Genomic DNA, 26628 nt, shown 5'->3' with positions numbered 1-26628 from the left:
AAATTCTAATAGGTTGAGTGGAAAAGGCTATTCAAATATACTGCTCTTTCTTGTGGAAACAATCCCCTTTAATATGATCAGATATTTCCTGTGCCTTGATTACTGTTGTCCCTGAAGGGGCAAAATTTCCTCTGTCCTCCAAAAATTGTGCTTAGCTCAAACTAAAATGTGATGTATGTAGCACCATTTCTCAGCCGGGAGCGGAACAACTGGCCGACTCCCAGGATTCATTTAAGACGAGCAACTGTACGTATTTGCATCACAACTAGTAATGGGCAAACATCAAGTTTCAAAGAAGCAACTGGACTGCGGACACTGTCAATTATCCTTGTAAATTTAACAGGAATTTACTAAATTTAGGAAAACAAGTGGCAACCAACCCTCCGAAGCCGGCCCACGAGATCGAGAAAGAGTGTGCGAAAGACGACTTTAGCTGTGCAATTCGTGGGGGCTCCGCAAACGAGAACCAGGGACCTTGGTTTCCTCCGGACTTTGTCCCTCCCAGGCTTCCCCAGCAGCCAGCAGTCGCTCCGCACTAGAGCCTGAGCCAATTGCAAAGGACCTAACCAAGCCCAGCCCAGCGGAAGGAACGGTTTCAGAGTTGTTTCTCTTAGATAAAGGAGCCCTTCCTTGCTCTTGTTTTTACTCTCTGTAGTGTGAGACGTGACGGAACGACCTTCCCACACCCAAAACAATTTAGAGTGATTGATAAACATACCAAATCCTCGCAGCAACAAAAATGATAAAATTCATTCTGTACTGCCTCCTGCTTCTGCCCTTTCTGATCATCTGCATCTTGGAATCTCTCCTGAAGCTTCTTATTCCGAAGAAGAGAAAATCAGTCGCCGGAGAAATCGTCCTGATTACTGGAGCCGGACATGGAATCGGGAGACTGACTGCCTATGAATTTGCCAGACTTAAAAGCAAACTGGTTCTGTGGGATATAAATAAGGTAACAGTGCTTTACTCTTTTACTTTCTGGTACCTTTAACCTGTGGACATGTATGCATTTTGCAGGCAACAACCCCTTACAGCATAGCTGTAAAGTACGTAGAAAAAATTACTATTGCCATTTTATAGATGGGAGAAAAGCATAGGTTAATTCATGTGTTTGTGATCATGTGATGAATGGACGTAGTGAAGATTCTCAGTTGCTTCCCGTTTGACGTTGTAAATTTGTCCTCACTATTGCCTTTGAAAATAATTTGTAATATCCTCCTGAACTTGATTTCACTGATCCCTCGATCTTAATCATATGGAAAAAGTTAAGTTTTAGCTAGTGTATTAGGTTTGTACCTAATCTTAATTGCAGTTACTGAGGTAAGTAGGTTTAAGATACACAGCAGAAAGCAACATTTACTGTGCCATAGTAATTTCCAGGAGTAACATTTTTAAATCACGTATTAGTTAAAAACAATAAATAAGAAAAAAATCTTCAGTGTACTTTTTACCAGGATAGGTATAGGCTTAAGGAAGAGAGGAGAATTTAGAATCTTACCTTTTATTTGGCCAGTGGCTGATGTACAGAAGTTCTTGGAAAGCACCTGCTGGCCTGAAATGCCATACATGACATATTAGTCGACATCCAAAGATGTAAACAGGAATTCATGGGATGTGAAGTTAGATGAGCACCAACCCAGTGATTGAGAGAACAATCAACAAACTGTGACTCAGCACACCAATCTCCTAGTGCTTCCCCAGAGTACTTTTCTCCTATCTGCCCTTTTACTTACACTCTGCTTGGAGTGCCCTGCCCCTCTCTTTGCAGGGCTGCTGTACTCACCCTTAAGATTCAACTCAGGTATCTTCTAGAATTGCACTGCATGTCCCTTCTCTGTGTTCCCATAACTCTCTCTCTATAGCTAGCTCTATTATTACACTCACCAAAACATGTCAGTTTGAACCATACGAAACTGCCAATATTCAATCCTTTATTCCAAAACAATAACAATTTCATATGATACTACCTAAATATTATTTTATGTTTCTTTCTACTACATAGAAAGTAGTAGAAAGTGTGAGCTTGCTGAAGTCAGGACTCTGACTCATTCTTATTTGAGTCTGCAAGGTTCTAAGCACCTCGAATGTGACCAACACATTAAAATGTTGGAGGAATGAATGAATTGTAGATAACTTCTTGTTTATTTATTTTGCAGCCAGAAAATTGATGTCCGTGAGTAGTTTTTAGTGACAGAGAAAAAAAGCTAATGTTATTTTTCTTAAAGCCTGATATGGAATACACACACACACACACACACACATACACACACGTACAATTCACAATGTAAAATTCATAATAAAAAATAGTGTTTTTAAATTTTTATCTTCTTTTTCAAATCTTGCTTTAAATTCAGTTCCAACTAAAAGAAGCTCTTCAGAGTACTGAGAGCAAAGTGTACCTGTAACCCTGTCAAAAATATGTCAGGTGAATTCTTGCCCAATCCTAGTTCAAAGAATCTGACTACCCTTAATTATTTTCAGCTGTTGATATAAATGCTCACATTATTTTTTTTGTTCTCTTTGTTGATTTTTCTAGCATGGAATTGAGGAAACAGCTGACGAATGCAGGAGACTGGGTGCAAAGGCTCATGCCTTTGTGGTAGACTGTAGTAACCGAGAAGATATTTACAGCTCAGCAAAGAAGGTGAAATTTTACATTTGGTTAGAATCATATTGTGTCAGAGCTGGGAGGGATTTGAATGATCCCATTGTGATGCAGACAAACTAACAGAAGTTTTGTGATTTGCTCAAGGTCGTAGAGTTAGCTAGTGGCAAACCCAGAACTAAAACCCAGAACTGAGGTTCCCAAGCTTTAGTGTGTTCTGGAATCTTCCAGGGAGCTTGTTAAAAAATAGGCATGCCAGAGGTTTTCTTTCAGTAGGTCGAGGACTGGACCCAGGAGTTTGCATGTTTAGTACTGTATGCACTCAGGCCTCTCCCATCTGATTCTGATACATGTAAAATCTTGGATGACACTGTAGAATTGCTGAGAGGGTCTTCTAGAGTCCAAAGAACTCAGGAAGATAGAATAAACCTGTTTATCAGGCTGTGATCATAAACATATCTGTTTCTCTAAAGCACTATTTGCCTCGTCTATATACAACTGAGATGTGCTATATATAATGGGGTTTCCTCTGAGCACGTTCATAAATGCACTTATTATCTAAATGCAGTAATGGTAGGAAGGTCAGTAGAATTACCTGGGAAAATTTCTTAAAACACCTTCCTGGACCTCACCTCTGGATATTCTGATCGAATACAGTATAAAGATCCTGATTCAGCCAAGACATGAGAACCTCTTGAATTTTAGGAAATTTTAAGTTTGGGGACATTTTTAACTTCTATTTTAAATTATAATCTTTTATTTAAAACTGATGCTGCTATTGTTGGTTAGGGCTTAGCTAAGTCAAAAGAATAGATAAAAATAACCCAGGCCAGTGGTGGGAAATGGCCTTCCTGAAAGGGGGTACAGTATGATCAAGGCCTTTGGGTAAGAAACTCTGCATTTCACAATAACTATTTTACTTAAATTAACAATGATTCCCCTTTATAGAAATGAGTGCTTTTCCAGTTAATATTAGCTATGTTACCATGGGCAAGTTACCTAACCTCTCTGTGTCTGACTTTCCTCAATTATTAACTGGGGATCACAGCAGTACCTTCCTCATAGGGTTGTTATGAGGATTAAGTGAATTAATGACATAAAGTTCTTAGAACAGTACCTGGTGCTCAGTAGTCACTTTGTAAGAATTCGTTATTAGTATAATAATAGAAGCACTGATATTATCTATTTAATTTTACTAGCCATTATTAAGAGGATTTTGTGGTGTTTATTAGTTACCTAAATGGAAAACATTCATTTTCAGACTCATTTGGGAGTAGGCCTTTCTGGAAAAGATAACTTTATTATTTGAAACAATTCCATAGTTTTAAACATAGTTTATTTGTTTGTTTGCTTTTACTGAAATTGTTCTAAGATAAACTAATTATATGCTTAAACAGAGTTTGAAAATGACATATGATTATCAGATATTTTGGAGTAGCTCTTTTGATGTGGCTATTTTGGTGTCAGGACAGTTTTATGCCATCTAAACAGTAAAACTCTCAGCTTGCTTTTATTATTAAGAAATGTGCAATTTGACATTCTCATCCTGTGGGAACACAGTAAGTGACAATGGGGAGCTCAAGGGTGAAGGAGGGGTCAGGAGGGCCTGAGCAAATACTTCGGCAATACAAAACAATAATTTATATTTTGAATCATGTTCATTTGGAGGCATACCAGCAGCTTCATCAACATAACCACAGAAAATGTCCTGCTTTTCTCATAACTTAGGGGCATTTTTCTGAACAACAGTTTTCCTATTGTGATAGAGATGTGGCTATAGGTACAAACTGTATGTTGTTGATCAAGGGCCAGATAACTTAGCTTGTGTTTTTAATAATTTAAATACAGCCTGCTGAAATTCAGTTCTGGCTGAGGAGCCTTCACAATGGCACGCTGAGGTCTTACTGGGATGCTGCTGGGCCTCCCCTTCCCGACTTCCTTTCTGTATGAGGTCTGAGGCTTGACTTGGTTTTTGAAGTCAGAAAATCTGGGAGAGTCCCAACTCCATGTGACCTTTGGCAAGAAAGTGATCCTTTCTATGTTTCCTATTTCTCATCATTAAAATGAGCACACTAAGAGTTGCTTCCTCATAGAATTGTGAGAGTTAAATGAGATAATGAAATTCTGTAACATGCATCGCACTTAACATATGTGAAAGCTTTTAATAGGCTAGTTGCCACCTCCCTGTCAGTCTGCCAGCACACTGCAGCACTATCTAAACAATGACAACTCTACCAATAGAGGCTAGCTTTTATTTGGAACAAAAGAGTAACAAAATGCATTGTAACTCCAAGGTCCATCCACCAAGAAGCTTAATTACTCAAAGAACAATAAAAATAATGGGGAACAATAGAATGGAGTGAACATAAAAATAAATAGAAGATGTAGCCTGTTTAATGGTGTAATCAGTTTTACATAGTTCCTCATGACAGTCCCTACATTTACCAATTAGTTAACCTTTTTTTTTTTCTCAACTTTTAAAGTAGTATTAAAAAAATGAAGCTGCTTATTTGTCACTGGGGTTATGTTTTTGTTAACCAAATGCCTCTTGAACTGTAATCAATAGAGCAAAGTCAAGAGACTAAATTGCAAAAGAGTATTTTTACCTAGAAAACTTTCAGGCAGAACTATTTCAAAATGAAGTACCTAAAACTAAAAGATCCTTTTTTGCATGTTGGCACACAGATTTAAAACTACTTTTTTCCCCACAGCAAATAAAAAATACTTACTTCTTTAATAGTCATTGCATGCAAGCCTACCCTGTTACTTAATGATGCAGATATTTTTATTTTATTTTTAAAGGTGAAGGCGGAAATTGGGGATGTTAGTATTCTAGTAAATAATGCTGGTGTGGTCTACGCATCAGATTTGTTTGCTACACAAGACCCTCAAATTGAAAAGACTTTTCAAGTTAATGTACTTGCACATTTCTGGGTAAGTATGATTTCCTTTACAAACACATTCCCTTTTGTAAGACTCAAAGATTAAGTTTAAAGTGGAGCTTTTAGTAGACATAAAGACAACTTAAAACTAATGTTTTCTCCAGGCACCAGGGATAACATAAAAGGATAATTTTTCAGGCTACAATAAAATCTCATCAATTATTTTTCCTCCCCCTCAAAAATATTAATAATAATAATACATTATAAAATAATAAACTTAAAGTGTTATGTATGTTTTCATTCTAAGCTAGATTCTCGTATCTCTGTTTGTTTAGAGATGGAGGAGGGATTAGGGACCATCTGAGCCATCTGTGGTTCTATAAAAGGAGAACCCGATTTGCTTTCAAATTCTCATGAGACCCAGGCCTCCTGTTACATTCTGGCCTCAAATGCAAACTTTATTACGAAACTCACCATTTATTATGAAATACACACAACACGGAGTTTCTGAGGAGCCTAAATATTGCCCACATAGCCAGTTCCTAAAAGGGTCCTTGAAAGTGTTCTTGGATATGAGTTTGGGATGAGTAATCTCAAAAGAATATTGGAGTTAGTTGGTGAAAATGCACTACTATGTTATGTTTACATTCCTAAGTTATTGACATCTGTCTTTGTACTTACATGACTTACAAGTTTTCCCATCTTTCTGCCTCTGTTGGAATGTAGGGTACTGTCTTATTTGTTTCTGAATCCCCATCACATAGTAGGTGCTCACCGAATATTTATTGTGTGAATCATTCAGTGACTACTGGAAGATCGCTCTTCACTTTAATATTTTGATGATATAACCAAACTCTTTTCTAAAAATTTCACATTAATATAGAAGACATCATTGACAGAAGTTGGAGAATCAGTGGACATAAGTTATTCACAATATAAATGAGATGGATTCTTAAAGTTTTTAGTATTTGTTGTTTACCTTAATTTTTCTAATCTGGGCACCCTATCCAGTTGTCTTATGTTGCCAAATTTGGCAATTAATCTAGGTTTGTGATTTATGCCAGTAACAATGTTACAAAATATAATTTTATTTCAAAATATTCCAAATGGTTTTGTGAATCAGAAATTAAAATACTTTTTTCTGTCTTATAAAATCTATTTCTAGACTACAAAGGCATTTCTTCCAGCAATGATGAAGAATAATCATGGCCATATTATCACCGTGGCTTCAGCAGCTGGGCATACTACAGTCCCATTTTTAATGGCTTATTGGTAAGTGAACTTTTTTTTTCCATTCATTTCTATGTTTAGCTATAGTGCACAAAGTCTCTTATGCAACAACATTATCAACTGTTAATACACTGCTATGTCGTCTGTTCTAGAGGTGGCTGCAGGGAAATTGTCCAGTTAGAAGCCAACTACTTCAAGCATTTCTTATCTCTTTTTAGAGCACAGAATTATAAAAACAAGAGCAATGCCATGAATACAAGTTAACGTTAATAATTTTAAATAAAGTAATGTAGAGATAAAACTCTAAAGACAAAGTGAGTACAGTCTGGGATTCTAAATATTAAAAGCATTTAAACAATGGAATTATTGTGAAAATAATTGTAATAGTTATCATTTAAAAACCCACACTATTTTAATAATTGAAGAACTTACTGTAGCAAGCAGGGCCCAGTAATAGTGTGCTCCACTGTATACTGTTAAAGAATTGATCAGTGAGGCCAGTGTAGCCACAGTGATCCTACTGGTTCTATAACCCTAACAATTCTTGGCCATTTCTGTATATTAGTAAATAATAACTCTTAAAATGTTGAGTTGATTGTGCAAATATGCATACAAATAATGCTCAAATTTGTTTTTTAACATTGTGTTCTTTTGAAATTAATTATCTAAATTCTAGAAACAATGTAGATCTAGTTGTATACATAGATATAGATAATGTGTATAAATATTGGGTTGGCCATAAAGTCCATAAAATAAGACACACTTTTCATCTTCACCAATAACTTTGATTTGGATATTTTGACTATGTTGGCTATCTCCCACACGGTGGAACATTGATCATTCTCAGTTAATGCCTTGATTTGATTGCTGTCAACTTCAACTGGTCTACCTGACCGTGGAGCATCGTTCAGCGAGAAACCTCCAGCACAGAACTTCACAAATCACTTTTGACATGTTCAATCTGTCACAGCACCTTCTCCATACACAAATCTTTTTTTTTGTACTTTTACCTTCCCTGAAATAATAGAGCATAACATACCGAAAATATTGCATATTTTCTTCCATCTTCAAGGTTAAAAGGTTACACAAAAATTCACCAGTTTTAAAAATGCACCACGTTGATATGACAGCTGTCACAATACAGTCTAACAAAATTTTTTTCAAATGACATTCAAGACAAAGCATTACTAAAACCATCATACAGAAAAATACCAAATGAACTTTTTGGCCAACCCAATATATAGATATAGGCATGGGCAGGTAACTTGTTTATATATATGTCTTGCATTTTAAAAGTTTGCAAGGATATATACTAAAACATACCTGGAGAGTGGCTATTCTTAGATAATAGCAATAAAAATTATTTTTATTTTGTTCTTTTTGTTCATCTGTGTGTTCTTTCTTCCTGAACATATATTTGTTTTATAATAGTTTTAAAAATAAATACAGACGTGGATTGAGTTTTTTAAAAGAATGGAAAAACTGCTGAAGCAGTCACAGAATAGACCTATAATGCCCAGATGTATCTGGCCTCTTTCAGAGGCACTTTAAGTTAGGCGATTAGCCCCTAGCCATCAAAGGCTAATACAATTTACATTTATTTACTTCCTTGATGAAAGATAATTGCAGGTACTGCTGCTAGACTACTGTATGACATTACACTCTGCCCTGACAAATTCTGTCATAGTCCCCAAGTAAGCAAAGAGGATCAGAGAATTTAACAGGCCTGTCAAACCTGTTGCACTTCCTCCTTCCCTTGCCATAGTAAATATTGTAGTTCTTTTTATTCTGATTTAATTCTACCTCCCTGAGGTTTACAGTGAAAATCAAGAAAGAACATGCTTTGTATGAGACACAAGTTTATATTGGTGACCAATGACGGAGCTCTCAACAGAAGTAAAGGCTCTTGTAGAGCATTGTCAAAGCAGGAGCAACACACACAGTTGTGCAGACTTGTGCACTACACAAGTCTAGGGGACACTGTTAACAGCATCCAGGTCCTTTTAGACTTAAATGATTTTCTAGCACATGGCAGTAAATTAGCTTGAGAAGAGGGGTTGTCTTTCCTAATTCACACAAAGCCACTATTTGGGCTAAAAGGCAGGGTTGCAACTACTCAAGTGGTTTGTACACTTCCACCTATGGGACAGATCTATGCTTTGCATGCCCTCACAAAGCTCTTGTTTGGACCTCAGCTCTCACTGGCCTGAGCTGTTGCAGTCTGTGATCCTTACTGACCACAATTATTTTAAATTCAGTTGACTCTGGTTTTTGCTTAGTATCTGATCAATGGCAGAACTTTCACAGAGTCACACTAAAGACTTCACCCAGCAGAAAGCAATGATTATCAGTTGTTATTAATAACTGGGCAATTAAACTGAGATCCTGCTTTTTAAAACAAACTTTTTATTGAAGTATAACATACATTTATAAAAATGCAGAGATCATGAGTGTACAGATCAAGGAGTCACTGCAAAATGGATACATTTATTTAACCACCATTCTGGTCAAAAAATAGAACATCACAAGACCCCAGAAGCTCCTTTTGGAACTCTTACCAATCACCAATCCCTCTTTCCTTCCCAAAGTTAACTCCTATATTGACTTGTAATACCATTTATTAATTTTGCCTAGTTTTGATCTTTATATACATGGAATCATATTATGTTTGTAATATTTACCCATATGAGTAGCTGTAGCTTAATCATTTTCATGCCTAGACAATAATTTACTATCCATACTACTCCTAATGAAACTTTGAGTTGTTTATAGGATATGATTACTATGAGTAATGATGTTCTAAATCTTGATTTGATCCCTCAAAACCTTATGTGACCTTTGGCAAGTTACAAAGTGCAGAAAAAAATCAACTCACTTTTAGCATATATATTATTCTGTCTGGAAAAAGTCAGCCATTGTTAATATAAGAATGATTTGCACAACATCGACTTGATTTGGTAGCCAAGGATAGTGGCCTGGAATGCACATGTGTGAACAATGACAACTTCACTGTACTAGTCAGTGGGGGTGGTAGACACCATTGAGTTAACATATGTACTGTGTGGCCATCACATTTGAGTAGAGCAACGAATTTGCATCACATTTCACAATAAGCTTGAACATTACTCCGCGGAAATGATTTGGATGATTCAGAAGGCCCCAGCTATGGGCAACTAATGACTGGCAGCTTCATCACAGACGACGCAGCCAATCATGCATCACATCTCCCAGAGTTTTTTGGTGAAACATCAAATCATCCAGGTGACTCAGCCCCCCTACAGCCCAGATTTGGCACTCTGCAACTTCTGGCTTTTCCCCAAACTAAAGTCACCTTTGAAAGGGAAGAGACTTTAGACCATCGATGAGATTCAGGAAAATATAATGAGGTAGCTGATGGCAATTGGGAGAACTGTGTGAGGTCTCAAAGTCCTACTTTGAAGGGGACTGAGACATCATTGTCCTATGTATAATGTTTCTTGTGTCTTCTTTAATAAGTGTCTCTATTTTTCATAGCACATGGCTTGATACTTTCTGGACAGACTTATTATCTGTCTACCTGTCATCTATCTATCTCATAACAAATTCACTCTGAAATTCAAAAATGTAAAATTCTTTTAACACATTCAAGATCATTAACTCTGAGTTTTAATTTATTGCTGCATTTATGGTTCACTTAAAAAACATCAGAAAATACACTTTAATAAAAGAAAAAAAGAAAATTTACTGATAATCTCACCCTGCAGAAATAACCTTAGTAAGAATTTGTTATAATTTTTAGGACATTTTAAACTCTGATATATAGTCATGCATTTAAAAAAACTACATACATAATCTTGCTTTTTTTTAAACTTAAAATGAGTGTTTTGCCTGTTTATAAGTATATGAGGTCTACCCAGAAGGTATCCAGCCATGTAATATTAAAAAGAGACATTTATTGAAGAAGAGTCAAGATACCAGAAACATTGACTGGGGTTCAGGAAAGTCTTCTTTGAGGAAGTCACATTGAGACCTAAAGGAGGAATAGGTCTTATGCAGGGGAATTTTCAGTTGGATCCCATGAACATATTAAAGTAAATAATGAGCAGTCTACGATGTCAGTAAATGCTAGGGAAAGAGCAACAACAAAACAAACACCCGATCAATTTTTTCTAACAAGATGTTTAAACTTACTCAGTTGTCACTCTAATAGATGTTCTATGTTGGTGCTTCTTAGACTTCAATTTGCCTATAAGTTTACCTGAGGATCTTCTAGAATGCAGATTCTGATTCAGTAGGTCTGGGCTGGGCATTGGGATTCAGGTGCTGCCCATGCTTCACCAAGGACCGTGATTAACTAAGGAAAACAGCCATCCAAATTAAATAGATGCAGCAGCTTCCTTGAATTATTTTGTGACCTCTCTCTTTGTTTATTTTCAGCTCAAGCAAGTTTGCTGCTGTTGGATTTCATAGAGCTTTGACTGATGAACTGGCTGCCTTAAAAAGTACCGGAGTCAAAACATCATGTCTCTGCCCTAATTTCATAAACACTGGCTTCATCAAAAACCCAAGTACTGCGTAAGTTGAGACATAAATGGAGAAAAAGGGGTTGGTGATTGCATGAATATGACCATTTTGTAGCTTTCCTTAAGTATTTTAATTCTAAAACACCTGATATGCAATGTCCTTAGCTCACTTCAGTTTCAGCTTCTGTACATTGTGGGAAAACAGGTGGAGAGACAAAGAGAGAGAGAGAGAATGTGTATAAATGTAAATATGAACAAGACAGGTGAATTTGCTAATCCTCCCTTTTTTCTTCCCCTAAGCAGTGGTTTTTAGAATACATACATTTCACCAGGAATGCTTAGGTATCATGTAGGGGATCCACCCCCAGAGATGTTGATTTTTATTGGGTTTGGTTGGGATAAGGTAGTTAGTAGTTGGGATGGGGACTTGGAACTATGTATACATATGTTTAACAAGCATCCTAGGTAATTCTGATAGACGTAAATCAGGACCACAAGGTGAAAAACACTTTTCATTGGTAATCTAGAGATTTTCCAAATTGAGCACAAGACCATGGTTTTTCCTTGGTTAGAACATAACATTGTAAGGAGGTTAATTTTAATGTTTCCTCTCTTTGGGAATAGCTTTCATGTCTTTGTAAACATATTGTATACTTTTTTAAAAATTCCAACACAGAGAAAAATACGAATAAGAAAGTTTCTTCTTAAAATTTCTTAAAACCCTCTATCCAGTGGAAACAACTCTGAATATTTTGATGAACATCCTTCCAGACATCTCCCTGTGTACAGACTAAATGGCTAAACGTTACATGAATGGGTTTTTTTTAATTTATTTATTTATTTATTTATTTATTTATTTATTTTTAGAGAGAGGGGAAAGGAGAAAGAGAGGGAGAGAAACATCACTGTGTGGTTGCCTCTCACGCCCCCAACTGGGGACCTGACGTGCAACCTAGTCATGTGCCCTGACTGGGAATTGAACCAGTGACACTTGGTTCGCAGGCCGATGCTCAATCCACTGAGCCACAGCAGCCAGGGCTAAATGGCTAAACTTTATATAACTGATATATATTACAAATGGGGTTCTGGAAAAAATAAGTAAACTGTTTACTTTCCTCAACATTATATTTATAGACAATACTATACTAAAGACTTTGAAGTTGCTAAGAAGCTACATTTTAACTGTTAATACCACAAAAAAGAAATGATAATTACATGATGTGATAGGGATGTTAGCTCACACTAAGGTGGTAATCATATTGCAATATATAAGTGTAGTAAATCAACACGTTATACACCTTAAATTTACACAATATGGTATGTCAATTATGTCTCAATAAAAATAATTAATTAAAAGAGTTCACTAAAACTGAAAGGGGGGGTGTCAAAGAGGTACCATCCCAAGGAGTAGAATTTGCCAATTTTTTCCATAATTTTCATAATTTAGGTACTAAAATAATACATTTGAGTCAACTTTTTTCACTTAGATTGTCTTTAAGCAATTAAAACAAGACAGCATATTTTTAAAATTATAACTGAATTTTTTACCCTTGCCCCCAGGACAAGGTTGCACAAAGCTAACCTTCATGTGGCCAGGGGTCCCCTCTCCCGGCAAAGCTCTACTACTACAATTGAAAAATATAATAACTGGGAAGCTTGCTGTAGGGGGGAAGTGCGAATAGAAACTGACAAGACTCTAGCATAGTCACAGGAATATGACCTGGCTAAAGAAGGGTCTGGGGTTTGGTCCTGCCACGTGAACCCCTTTGAAGATAAGCTGATGCTGGAGTGGATGCCAAAAGTGAAGTTGGTTTCAATCTAGAAACTTAGTTCTTCTAATTAGAGGGCAAAGAGATCTTACTCGTTTATATTTTGGATACTAAATGAAATCTGTAATTTTCTTAAACCTCATGACAGTACTTTGCTTGGAGAGATCAAGTAACTTGCTTATAAGTAGCAGAACTGGGATTCAAACTAAATTTTTTCCTTGTTGCACAGATGACAGTCTTTCTGAAAGAAGGAAACTGAACTAACCTCTAAATGACTGATTCAAAATAATTTGTGTCTTACTAACACTGGAATTTAAATTCTGTTTTAAGGCACAACAAAGGTGTAATTTATTGGTTCTTATATTTACACATCTAACACACTGCAAAGAAACTAGTTTACTATAAAGGTTATATAACACAGCATAATACAATTTTATTGGAATTAAGTGTAATCACGTGTTCTAATAATTTTTTGACTGTTAAGAATTATTTTTGCTACATAAACTTGGTTATCAATAAATCATTTTTTAAAGCATTTATTGAAGGTCTACTAAATACCAGGTACTCTACTAAATCTGAATACCTTATGTAAATTACCTCTAATCTCTAATCTAGGACGGTTAGATTTGGCCCCAGGCCATAGGTTGCCTACGCCTGCCCTAATCCTTCTAAAAATCCTGCAAAATAAGTGGAGGAAATATGAAAATTTCCTAAAGTCATACAGCCCCAAAGGTACAGACTTGAAATTCCTCCTTAGGTCCTGGATTCCAAATGCCCTACTACTCCTAGCTTTATTTTATAACAAAATTTTAATTGAAGATTTTTCTGAGAATCATCATTTTTAAAATGTATATTAACTATTTCATTGAAAATACCTTTATTGCTTTTCTGATAGTGTGTTATGATTATAAACAGAATTTAAATAATATAGAAAAAAGCCCCTTCAAAGATGTTCTTCCAGAGATAACCACTTTATTGAAAACTTATATTTCCAGTTATAGCTTCCCAATTTAGGAGACTATACTTCTTAAGTAAATGCATTTCTTTTTCTGGTACATGGAAACATACAGACTATTCTGTAAGCTGCCCTCTTGACTTAACAATATGCTGTTGTGTTATTTACAATAGCCAAGTTATGGAAGCAACCCAAGTGCCCATCAATAAACAAGTGGATGAAAAAGCTGTGGTACATATATACCATTTGTGACAGCATGGATGAACCTTATTTTATGCTAAGTGAAATAAGTCAGCAGAGAAAGACAAATACTGTATTATTTCACTTACATGTGGAATCTAAAGAACAATATAAGTGGACAAACAAAACAGAAGCAGACTCATAGATACAGAGAAAAGATTGATGGTTGCCAGAAAGGAGGGGTTTTAGGGAATTGGTTAAAAAAAGGTGTGAAAAGATTGAGAAGTACAAATTGGTAGTTAACAAAATGGTCACAGGATATAAAGTACAGCACAGGGAATATGGTCAGTAATATTGTAATGACTCTGTATGGTACCAGGTCAGTACAGAAATATGGAGGGAACACTTTGTAAGGTATATGATTCTACCACTATGCTGTACATCTGAATCCAATACAAAATAATATTGAGTGTAAACTGTAATTGAAAATTAAAATTTCAACGGAGAGGGATATAATTGTGGGAGAAGGGATGGGCTGGGAGGGGGGAGCAATGGGGGAAAAATGGGACAACTGTAATTGAATAACAAAAAATAAAATAAAATAAAAATTGTGTAAAAAAAAAAAGAAAGAAAATTAAAATTTAAAAAGAAGAAAACTTATAAAAACACACACACAAAAAAGCCCAACCAAAATCTGTAAGTATGTTGTTGTTAGCTCTCTGTTGATATATAAAGAGCTCCCTTACCTTATTCTTTTTTTTATTTTAGTTGTTTTTTGTTGTTGTTGTTGTTTTGGAGAGAGAAAGAGCAAGAAACATCAATTTGTTGTTCCACTTATTTATGCATTCATTGGTTGATTCTTGTATGTGCCCTGACTGAGGATGACACTCTAACCAACTGAGCTACCCAGGGCCTTACCTTATTCTTTTTAATGTTAGCCCAACAATCTGGGTGTAAGTCTCCTCTATGGAATGACATTTAGATCTCTAATCTTTTATTATTGTAATAAATGCATATCCTTGTCTGTGTATGCATGTATGAATCTACATATATTTGTATGTATATGCTTGTATGTATGTGTGTTGTGTGCGTACCTTTGCTCACTTTCCAACCATTTTGTTATGATTCTTTTTGAAACAATTGCTGGATCAAAGAGTAGGAACTTATTTACTTTTATTTATTAGATTTATTAGATTGCTCTTCAGAAGAATTGTTCTAATTCATTCTCCCATCAGCAGGGTATAAAGTGTTCATTCCTTTCACTTTTCCAGCTTCAAGTATTAGCACACTTTTAGTTTTTGCCAATATGGTAGGGGAAGAAACAGTATTTCTATGTTATATTAATATATTTTTGATGATCAGAAAGACTGTCGATTATCCTTTTCTACTTAATAAGTCCTTTTATTGTCTCTACTCCACTCTGGTCATATAAATCAGATTGCATTATTCAAGAACTTATATAAATCAGATTAGGGAAGTTCCCTTATGTTACTTGTTTGTTGAGTGTTTGTTTTTTTGTTTGTTTTTTTCCCATGAAATGATTTTGCCAATTGCTTTTTCTGTGCTTATTGAAGTGATCATGTGGGGCTTTTCCTTCATTCTAATAATATGATATATTATATCGATTGATTTTAATATGGTGAACCACCTTGCATTCCTGGGACAAATCTCACTTGGCCATAGAATATAATCCTTTTAATATCATGCTGGATTTGGTTTGACCATATTTTGTTGAGAATTTTTGCATCTTTCTATATTTATAAGAAATGTTAGTGTATAGTTTTCAATTGATTCTGACCTTAGAAAATGAGTTAAGAATTATTCTCTCCTCTTTTATCTTTTGAAAGACTTTGAGAAGGACTAATGTTATTTCTATAAATGTTCTGGTGTTAATTCTTTAAACATCATGAAGCTATCTGATCCTGGGATTTTCTTTTCTGAAAGTTTTTTGATTATTGCTTCAATCTCTTATTAAAGGTCTATTTAGATTTCCTATTTCTTCTTGAGTCAGTTTTTGGTACTTTATGTGTTCCTAGGAATTTGCACATTTCCTAGGCTAATTTTTGGCATACACTTTTTTTATAGCATTCTCTTACAATTCTTTTTTATTTCTGTAAGGTTGGTAGTAATGTCTTCACCTTCATTCCTGATTTTAATAGTTTGAGTCTTCTCTCTTTTTCTAGGTTGTCTAGCTAGAGATTCATCTATTCTGTTGATCTTCTCAAAGTCAACTTTTGGTTTTATTGATTCTTTCTATTCTTATCTATTTTATTTATTTCTGTTTTAATCTTATTATTTCCTTCAATTTTTTTTAAAGTTTAGTTTGTTTATTTTTCTAATTTCTTAAAGTGGAAAGTTAAATTATTGATTTGACATCTTTTTTTAATGTAGGCCTTTATAACTGTAAGTTTCCTTCTGAGCACTGTTTTTGCTACATCTCATAAATTTCTTATGTTCTGCCTTTTTCATTCATCTCCAAATATTTTTAAATTTCCTGTGATTTTTTTGCTATGTCCCATTAGTTAATTCCCACATATTTCTAAATTTTCTATAGTTTTTGTTCTGTTATTAATTTCTAATTTTATTCCATTGTGGTCAGAGGACATATTTTATATGATTTCAGTCTTTAAATTTAACACGACTTGTTTTGTGTTCTAACATACTATCTGTCCCAGAGGATGTTCCTTGTGCTATTGAGAAGAATATATGTATTCTGCTGTTGGATGAAGTGTTCTTTAGGTGCTGTTAGGTCTAGTTGATTTATACTGCTTTTCAAGTCTATTCCCATATTATTCTTCTATCTAGTTGTTCAATCCATCATTAAATGAGGGATTAATGTCTCCAACTTTTATTGTACACTGTCTATGTGTCCCTTCAATTCTGTTAATATTTTGTTTATGTATTTTGGGACTCTATTATTAGGTATATGAACAATTTTTAATTAAATGACTTTCTGTCAAAAAAGTTATCTCTTTCCATTTAGTGATATAAACAATACAGCAATTAATTATATTAAGTATACTTGGATGTTCTGGTTAATTTTTGTTGAACATCTTTTAAAAATGTCTACTCTCCTACACATAGTACATGTGACAAAATCTATTTTCTGTAAAAATTTAGCTTTTCTCTATGTTACAGAAAGATATCACTTGTATTGGCTACTACCATAAAAAGAAGATACATAAGAAAGTAACAAGTAACAATTGCATAGTATAACTTATGAAGTTCTTATATGTACATTTCCCATTCATTATCAAGTTATCAGTAGGGTACTAAGACTGCATTATATTCATTCAGCAATGCCGTGTTGGTAGCTTGAAATTGGCTGTGGTAGGAGTATTTATACCACAGAAATTAGAAAATACTACAAAACTGATCATTCTGTCCCTGAAGAGCCAGTTGTTAAACATTTACCACCATGCCACTGCTTTGTCCTCAGTTTTTCAGATTAAACAGAAAAAGAAAACCTGAGCTTTAAAGAGTAAAAATATCTTCCCCAAAATTATTCAGCTACTTAAAATGATAAAGTTAGGCCCTGGCTGGTGTGGATCAGTGGATTGAGCACTGGCCTGTGAACCAAAAGGTCACTGGTTCGATTCCCGGTTGGGGCATGTGCCTGGGTTGCTTGACTGGGTCCCCAGTTGGGGGTGCTCAAGAAGCAACCATATATTGATGTTTCTGTCCCTTTCTTTCTCCCCAGCTTCTCCTTTCTCTAAAAATAAATAAATAAATAAAATTTTTTTAAGTGGTGAAGTTAGATAATCAAGCATAGTCCTTCCACCTGAAAATATTTTTTCTTTCAAAGTACTTCTGTGCCCCGACCCTGGCTGGTTTAGCTCAGTGGATTGAGCGTCGGCCTGCGAGCTAAGTGTCGCTGGTTCGATCTTCCAGTCAGGGTACATCAGAGAAGGAAAACTCTGACTCCAAAAAACCTCCGCTGCCTTGCGGCATACCTCTTCAGGGGAAAGGCTAAGGGAGTAAACCCCGACAGAAAATCCGGAGCCGGAGTCCCTAAGGCGGTTTGACGTTGTAGTCAACACCGGCAACTCCTGCGGCGCACCTGAAGCCAAGCTGTATTGACTCCGTCTTTCCCTTGGACCCTTCAGCTGCGAAGAGAGGGGGGGTCTGCTGCATGGGCAACAGCAGACCCTCCATATCACCCTGCCCAGGCTCTGTAGCTTCAGCGTCATCACAAGATGTCGATTCAACATGGGAGGAGACAGATACCATGTCACTCCCGAGTCGGACTGCACAGCCATTCTCGGCGGTGCAGATAGACTCTTAAGAAGCTACACCATCGTCTCTCGAGACGGACGGCTGCCGACGACGACGACGACGACTTCTGTGCCCCCACAGGCATTCTCCTTCCCTACCCCAGCACATTGGGGCAAAATCCATTATGAGCATTTATTTAATAGGATTTGCAACTCTTGTTAACATTAGACTGTCAAGGAAAAAAATATATTCACATACTGACATTTTAATGATTACTATTTTATTCTGCCAAGAAATTGACTTTTTTTCTCAAAGCCTTTACTTTTCTTTTAAAAATGATATTTGGCAGTCATTAAATTTAATAAAAACTCTGACAGAGGCTATGATCTTTAGGTAAAAAGATCAAGTACACTAATTCCAGTCAGTGCAACACCATTTGTTGCATATTTTAACAAGGTCACAGAGTGGATGCAGAGGTGTGCTGTACTGTTTACATGGGTTTTTGTGAGCTTTCGCAGAGCTTGGCAATATTGCAGCCTGGTAGCAATATTAAAAAGTGAATTTTCCTCTGAACACTTTTTAAGGCACAGGCTTCCTTCAGGTTCTAGATTCATTCCCCTTGGAATGCCTAGCGAAGACTAAGCTGAGGGACAGTTTGCTCTTCTTTATGCTTCTATGCCTTTCATTTTTACCTCCTTTGGGCCAAAAGCCATCACTTCAATTATTATATTTCCTCTCCTGTCATATCTCCAAGTTTTTCATATGTAATACTATTTGCTTCAGGGTCCTGGGGTGAACACAGTATGCTAATAAATGACCGACCTATGATGAGAAGAAACCTACAATACTAATTCTGAAGAAAACAGGCAGCCCTATGTTCATTGCAGTGTTATTTATAGTAGCCAAGATTTGCAAGCAGCTCAAGCATCCATCAGTTGATGAGTGGATATAAAAGCTGTGGTACATTTACACAATAGAATACTACTCAGCCATAAAAAGAAGGAAATCTTATCCTTTGCAGCAGCATGAATGGACCTAGAGAGCATTATGCTAATCAGAGAAAGACAAATGTCATATGATTTCACACATAAGTGAAATCTAATGAACAAAAAATGAAGTAATGAGCAGAATTAAGAGACAGACTAGGAGAGCAGATTGACAGCCATCAGAGGGAGATGGGGTTGGGATGGAGGGAGTGAGCAAAAAAAGAAAAAAAGAGGAGAAAAAACTCATGGGCACGGACAATAATGTGGTGATTGACAGAGGGAAGGGGGCTGGGGAAAGGTGTGGAGAGTATGAGGAGATAAATGGTGATGGGAGGAGACTTGACTTAGGGTAGTGAACGCACAGCAAAATATACAGATGATATATTACAGAATTGTATACCTGAAACCTATATAATTTTATTAACCAATATCACCTGAATAAATTCAATAAAAAGGAATAAAATAGTTTACAAGGTTCAGGTTGACAGTAAGCTGTCCCTTGACATTTTTCCTGACCAATAAGCCCACTTTGTCATAAAAAAGGAAAGATATTATCATATATATGAGGTCTGTCCAGAAAGTATCCAATCACATACTATGAAAAATAGGGACGTTTATTGAAGAAGATACAATATTACAAGAAACATTATACATAGGACAATGACCCCTCAATCCCCTTCAAAGTAGGCACCTTGGAATCTCACACAGTTCTCCCAGCATCTCTTCCACTGTTCAAAACACTCTGCAAAAGCCTTTGTTGGAATCTCTATCAGCTGCCCCATAATATTTTCCTGAAGCTCATCAATGTCTGAAATCTCAAAGGTGATTTTAGTTTTGGGAAAAACCGAAGTCACAGGGCCCCAAATCTGGGCTGTAGTGGCTGCGTCACCTGGGTAATTTGATGTTTCACCGAAAAGCTCTGCACAAGATGTGATGCATGAGTGGGCACACTGTTGTGATGAAGCTGCCAATCATCACTTGCCCATAGCTGTGGCCATTTTCATCATATTGCATCTCTCAACCAATGAAGAACATTGAGGCAGTACTTCTTATTAATTGTTTGGCTTCGAGGGGCATACTCATAACAGACAACACCTTCCCAATCAAAAAACACAGTTAATATGGTCTTGATCTTGCTGCGATTTTGCTGCACCTTCTTCAGGTGTAGAGAACCAGGTGACTTCCATTAGGATGAGTGGGCCTTTGTTTCCAGATCATAGGCGTAGACCCATGATTCACCTCTGGTTATGACCTTCTTGAGGAAATCTGTTTCATTGGTAGTGGTTCGAATCAAGTCATTAGCAACTGCAGCACAATGTTCCTTCTGCTCTGGTAACAGAAGCTGTAGAATGAAATTTGCCACAGCATGCTTCATGCCAAGATCCTGCATCAAAATCTCGGACACAATAGTTTTTGGAATCCCCAGCTCAGCTTCTAGTTCTCACACTGTCAGTTGCCAATCTTTGTTGATTGCAGCCCATACACGTTCAACATTGTCAGGTGTTCTGCTTGTTGTAGGCCTTCCAGAATGTAGATCACTTTCAACAGATTGTTGACCATCTTTGAAGCATTTGTGCCACACTTTTATTTGTGCTACACTCATTGCATCATCCCCGAAAGCCTTCTGAAGCATCTGAGTAGTTTCCTCAGAGGAACATTCAAGCTTAATAGGAAATTTGATGCGAATTCATTGCTCTACTCACTCAGTCATTTTAAATGCGATGGCCACACAGTACACACGCTCACTCAATGGCATCTACCACCCCCACTGACTAGTACAGTGAAGTCATCATTGTTCGCACATGCACATTCCAGTCCGCTCTCCTTGGCTGCCAGGTTGCACTGATGTCTCACACACTGTTCTCATTATTAACAATTGCTCGACTTTTTCCAGACAGACCTTGTATTTTAAGCTCTGCTGTCCTTCATGTATCCAATTAGCATGCTTACTTTTAAGTACAATACTATTTTCCTCATTTCTCCCTCTTTTACTTATATTTTCTCTTTCTGAATGAACTATTCTGTATTTGTTCCTAAGGAATCTCATCCAATTCTTTCTCTCACCTTTCTTAACTAGACACAACATTTAAAACTTGCCTCTCCAAAATGTTAGTCACCCAAACAGTTTGGTGATATTGGCAAATTTCAGTAGTGTATTTAATTTTATATATATTTTTTCCAAATCATTAGTAAAATGTTAAAAACTCAGGACCAACTCTTTCGCAACTCCATGCTAAGTGCATGTATTCTAACACCCATATAACAAAGATCACTTTTTAGGAACTGCCTGCTACTCATACCAGGGTGAAGATGTTAAAAGGAGCTAAATAACAAAGCTGAAAATTAAATGAACACCTGATAAAGTGGTACAGTTAGATAATTAAAGACAATATTACAGTTCCATATAGAAATCAAGGACCTAGAGCCAGATACATTCCTATGTTTTAATTCCTCTGACACTTTAGAAATTGTTCACTTAAGACATCTTAGTATATAATAACACTTGTATAATGATATCTGACTTCTTTTTCAAAGCTTCTAAAGATTTTAAAGTGAATTTATTTCTTAATCTAGCTAAATTATTTTTGAGTCTGAGTTACTTTTATACTTTTCATTTGCATAATAGGAACTAGAGACTCTGCTTCATAGGGTGGTTGTAAAACTTCAGGAAGATAACCTGTATAAAATGTTTAGCACAGTGAGTGGCACATGATAAGCACTATATAAATAGTTGTTGTTATTTTTAATATTAATGCTAAAGCAGCTATCATTTTTGAGCACTATGATGGGCTAGAGGCTACAAGTCAGTTATGTTATGCTTCCTATGGTAACTTAACTTATTTGTTTAGCAACTAAAGCTGAAGCCTCAGTGAAATTATTAGTTTCTGAAAATTGCTTCTGATTTCAGTTTGGGACCCACCCTGGAACCTGAGGAAGTGGTAAACAAGCTGATGAATGGAATTCTGACTGAGCAAAAAATGATTTTTGTTCCATCTGCTGTAAGATTTTTAACAGTCGTGGAAAGGTAAGCAACAGTTGAGTTTGCCAGCATTATAAATATTTTATCTGTTATATGTTTTTACTCAGAGTTAAGACCAAATTTTTGTAAAGTGCTATTAAATGGAATTAAGTTAATAAAATAATAGGCTTTTAGAATCCATCAATTTTTAAACTACATTTGTTAGTGATTGAAGCAAGATTGGTATCACAATCAGGTATTCGAATAAATTGAATAATTTCCTCAAGTTTTAAATTTTTATTTTAAAGGAAGAAATTGGTATATTTTTGGAAGTTTTGTCTTATAAATGAATCAATATGAGGAAGAACCATTTTTAAACATTAGTACATAGTGGAATCATAGAACAGTGATATTGGAGGAGACCACAGTTAAGTTTTATGTAGTCACTTAAAGAGACAACAGATAATCAGTGAACTCTTATTTTGTGCAAAATCATACTGAAGCATGGAGACAACTTTAGAGACCCTTGATCTTTGCTACTGCAGATGTGGTTCATGGGCCAGCAGCATCAGCATGACCTGGGAGTTTGTTAGAAATACAGAATCTCCTGTCCTCCTGAACCAGAATTTGCATTTTAATAAGATCCACAAGTAACTTGTGTGCATATTCAGATTTAGAAGCATTTCTTTAGAGCAGAAGCTCTCAACTTGGGTGCACATTGGAATTCACTTGGGAGTTATAAAAACGTTAATACCTGAGACCCACTCTCCGGGATTCTGATTTAATTGGTCTGGTGTGTGACCTGCTCACAAAACTTTCCCGGTGACTCTAATGTACAGCCAAGACTGGAAACCACTGGTTTAAAGAAGGCCTCATCATAACACACTGTCTCATCACTCTTCTGAGAAGCTGTGTGGCAGTGAGGCTGCCCCAGTAATGAAGGGAAACTGAAGAGGTTCCTCAGGTTTGAAAAAAAATCTTCTTTCTGTCCCTAGAGTCAGGCTTCTCCACCATGATAGGGTATCAGGATCACTGGGGAAGGTGATTTAAAAAAATAGATTCCTGGATCTCTCCTCTTGTCATTTTCATATAGGATGTTTGAGTTGAAATCCAGAAATCTGAATTTTAACAGACAGTTGCCACAGCAGTTGGTTCAAAGGTTATACTTTGTGAACTACTGACCTAGAGACTGAAAAAAAAATTAAGAGATCAAAAACATGAGGACATGTGTCAAGTTTTTTTAGCCCCTAATGCTAGGAACTATGGTTGAACATACTTCAGAGGTTTAGGTGGTAAAGCCCAAGGATCTCTTTGGTGACTAAATGAGTTAAAACCTTTGAGGTGTGTAGCATTTTACTATTCACATCACCTAAGTAAGCACTCACTGATTACAGTCCTTTAGACTATAACTCTACAAAGGAAGGACTTTTGCCTGTTTTCATCACTATATCCCCTGCACTTTGAAGAATTGATGGACACATTCGAGGCATCAAAATGTTTGCTGATTGAATAAATTAATTATGTTTCCTAGATCCTTAACATAGAGACTAAATGTTTGTGCTCTGGAGTTAGGTGAAGCCATGTTTGTGTGACTTGCTTGCAACGTGAACATGGATGAGTTATGTAACTCCTTTGATGCTCAGTTTCTTCATCTGTCACATGGAGACAACAATAAGACTTTATAGAGCTGTGAGCAATAAATAAAATAATGCATTCAAAGTATTTAGCACACTATAAACACTCAATAAATATTATATACCACTATTATTTTTATAATTACCTCTTATTATCATTGCCCTGATTTCCCACTAACTGTGAATGTTCAGTGCTCAATTTTCAAACTTTATTTTAATGCCATGTAGACAGATGTCACACTGACTTATATATTCTGTTTAGTTTCTCTCAAATTCATTGGAATATGACAAGTTTCTCAATATTCTTAAGTATAGGGTGGGGAGAAGAAAAATTAGACCTACTAGAGATCTACCACTGTTGAAGGCATTTTATATTAGCACTGAGTCTTCAAATAACACTGTGGGCTAGATGTTAATTTTTCATGTACATGTGAGGAATTTAAACTCAGAAGTTAAACAACTTGTTCAGCATTATGCTCAAAACCAAGTGTATTTTCTGCATTTCCACTGAGCAGTTCTGCTTCCCCAGTCTCTTAAGTGGAACATTTTAATAATATACTGGATTATAAAGTATAAAATGAGTTCCTATTCTCACTTCCTTTCCAATGTCAGCTTTCGTTTTTGTTTTTAAAAGCCTTTAACATCTCAACTGTTCAGTTCTATACACAACCTCTCATAGATCTTTTGAAAAAAAGAGTAGATTTATCTAAAAACTAAATATTTCAAGTCATTTCTACCCTAAAGAATTAAACCTTCCTTTACCTTTTGAAAAGGAAATGAATTTAATTGGAAAGAACATATAGTAGTGATTATGTGTTAAAATTTTTAATCTTGTTTAAAATGAACATAGACATGATACATGATAAACATAAGTATTTTAAAGGAAGATATATTAAAATGCACTTAATATTAATTTCCTGATTATGCTCATGTTTCTTTCTTTTAGGATCTTTCCTGATCATTTCCTGGCGGTTTTAAAACAAAAGATCGATATTAGGTTTGATGCAGTTGTTGGATATAAAAGCAAAGGACAATAGCCCTGGCCAGGTAGCTCAGTTGGTAAGAGCATTGTCCTGATATGCCAAGGTTGCTGGTTTGATCCTGGGCCAGGGAAAATGCAAGAATCAATCAATGAATGCCTCAATGGGTGGAACAACAAGTCTATGTTTCTCTCTCTTTTTCTCTCTCTCCTCTCTCCCTCTTCACCCCTCCCTCTCCCCTCCTCTCTCTTTCTCTAAGATTAATAAATTTAAAAAAATTTTTTTAAAGCAAAGAACAATAAGTGCTTTTTGTGAAAATTGATTTACCAGGTTTAAATTGATTTCATTTAATTTTAATCAGAATTTTAATGTTTGGACTTCTGCTTTTCCTAATTATCATTTTTTCTTTTGATACTCCTAAGTCCTCATTTATTATCAGTGTTTTTTAGCTGAAAGCTAGTTTCATATAATACAAAAAGAAAAATATCGTAGCAATTGCTTTATGGGAAATGGAGAAAAAGAATAAAAGCAATTCTACAATAATTTCTAAGATTTTGTGGCTCATGTGAAGGCTTTGCAAAATTTTTACTATAAATAAGATATATTTTTATTTTTAATTATATTTAAATTTTATATAATTCACATTTCCTAATTTCACATGATGTAAGAAATGTCATTCAAACATTTCATCCTGCACATTACCACATTTCCTGAGAGACATGTCTTATTTCAATGTCAAATATTTCAGCACAGGGAAACTGGAGATGGACACGTGTTTCAAGCAAAAAAAGCATGATTGGGATTTAAGGCAGAGAATTGGGGAAATGGGCCCGTAAGTGGCAACAATAATAAATGGATCAAACTTAATCTTGTGGTGTTTCCATCTTTTTGTTTTGAACAGAACATGGCTTAATCTTCAAATTAAAGGTTAATGGATTATGTACTCAAAGGTCTTTATGTTTTTATTTTTATCTCTTTGGTGTCTGTAAATTTCTCAGATGTGATACTCAGTGAAATGATAGAAGTTCAGACTTATAAGTTGAAAATATAAGTAGATTTGTTAGATTTCTATTAAAGAAAAGTATCTTCAAGCCTATGTTAGACACATGAAGAATATACAGGTGAAGTAAAGAACTTTGGTCCTTACATCAGAAAATTCATACTCAGAAAGCATAAATCAGAGTCACTGGCCCCTGTGAAATGTAGCAAATGAGCCATATTTAGGTATAGACACTTTATGGTAAAATATTTTGATCCATTTTATAAGCAGGAAATTAATATTTATTAAACATGTATTAGGTGCTATGCTAAACACGTTAAATAATCTCATAATGCCACTGCAGATTTAAGGAAAGTTACACTGTAGATTCTATCCCATATAAGAAAAATTAAGAAGGTATCCACCTACAATAATTTCTTTTGTCTTTTACATCAACTGTTGGGTTGGCCAAAAAGTCTGTGTTTTTTTCTGTTAAATAAAAGACACATTTTTCATTTTCACAAGTAATGTTATTGATCTGGGTATTTTGAGTATGTTAGCTATCTCCTGTTCGGTATAACATTGCTTGTTCTCAGTTAATGTCTTGATTTGATCACTATCAACTTCAACTGGTCTACCCAACCATGGAGCATCTCTAGCACGAAACTTCACAAACCACTTCTGAACACATCGGTTCAATCATAGCACTTTCTCCATACACTGCACGAATCTTTTTTTGCATTTCAGTTGCA

The 26628-nt window shown here is 35.7% G+C and overlaps 1 protein-coding gene across 1 annotated transcript; it reads left to right on the top strand.

Annotated features, from left to right (window-relative positions):
• Positions 1–592: 592 nt before the first annotated feature.
• On the top strand, positions 593–25764 carry LOC150019227 (estradiol 17-beta-dehydrogenase 11). Its single transcript, XM_090266271.1, has 7 exons — positions 593–952; positions 2537–2644; positions 5408–5539; positions 6653–6759; positions 11134–11271; positions 22233–22349; positions 24864–25764. The coding sequence occupies exons 1-7, from the start codon at positions 740–742 to the stop codon at positions 24952–24954; spliced, it is 906 nt and encodes a 301-aa protein (XP_090122397.1). The 5' UTR covers positions 593–739; the 3' UTR covers positions 24955–25764.
• The last annotated feature ends 864 nt before the right edge of the window (positions 25765–26628 follow it).

This window comes from Furipterus horrens, unplaced genomic scaffold (genome assembly GCF_987537825.1).
Source record: "Furipterus horrens unplaced genomic scaffold, mFurHor1.1.pri manual_scaffold_2, whole genome shotgun sequence".
Lineage (NCBI taxonomy): Eukaryota > Metazoa > Chordata > Mammalia > Chiroptera > Furipteridae > Furipterus > Furipterus horrens.
Note: the sequence above shows the minus strand (reverse complement) of the source record. Positions and strands in the feature narration are given on the sequence as shown.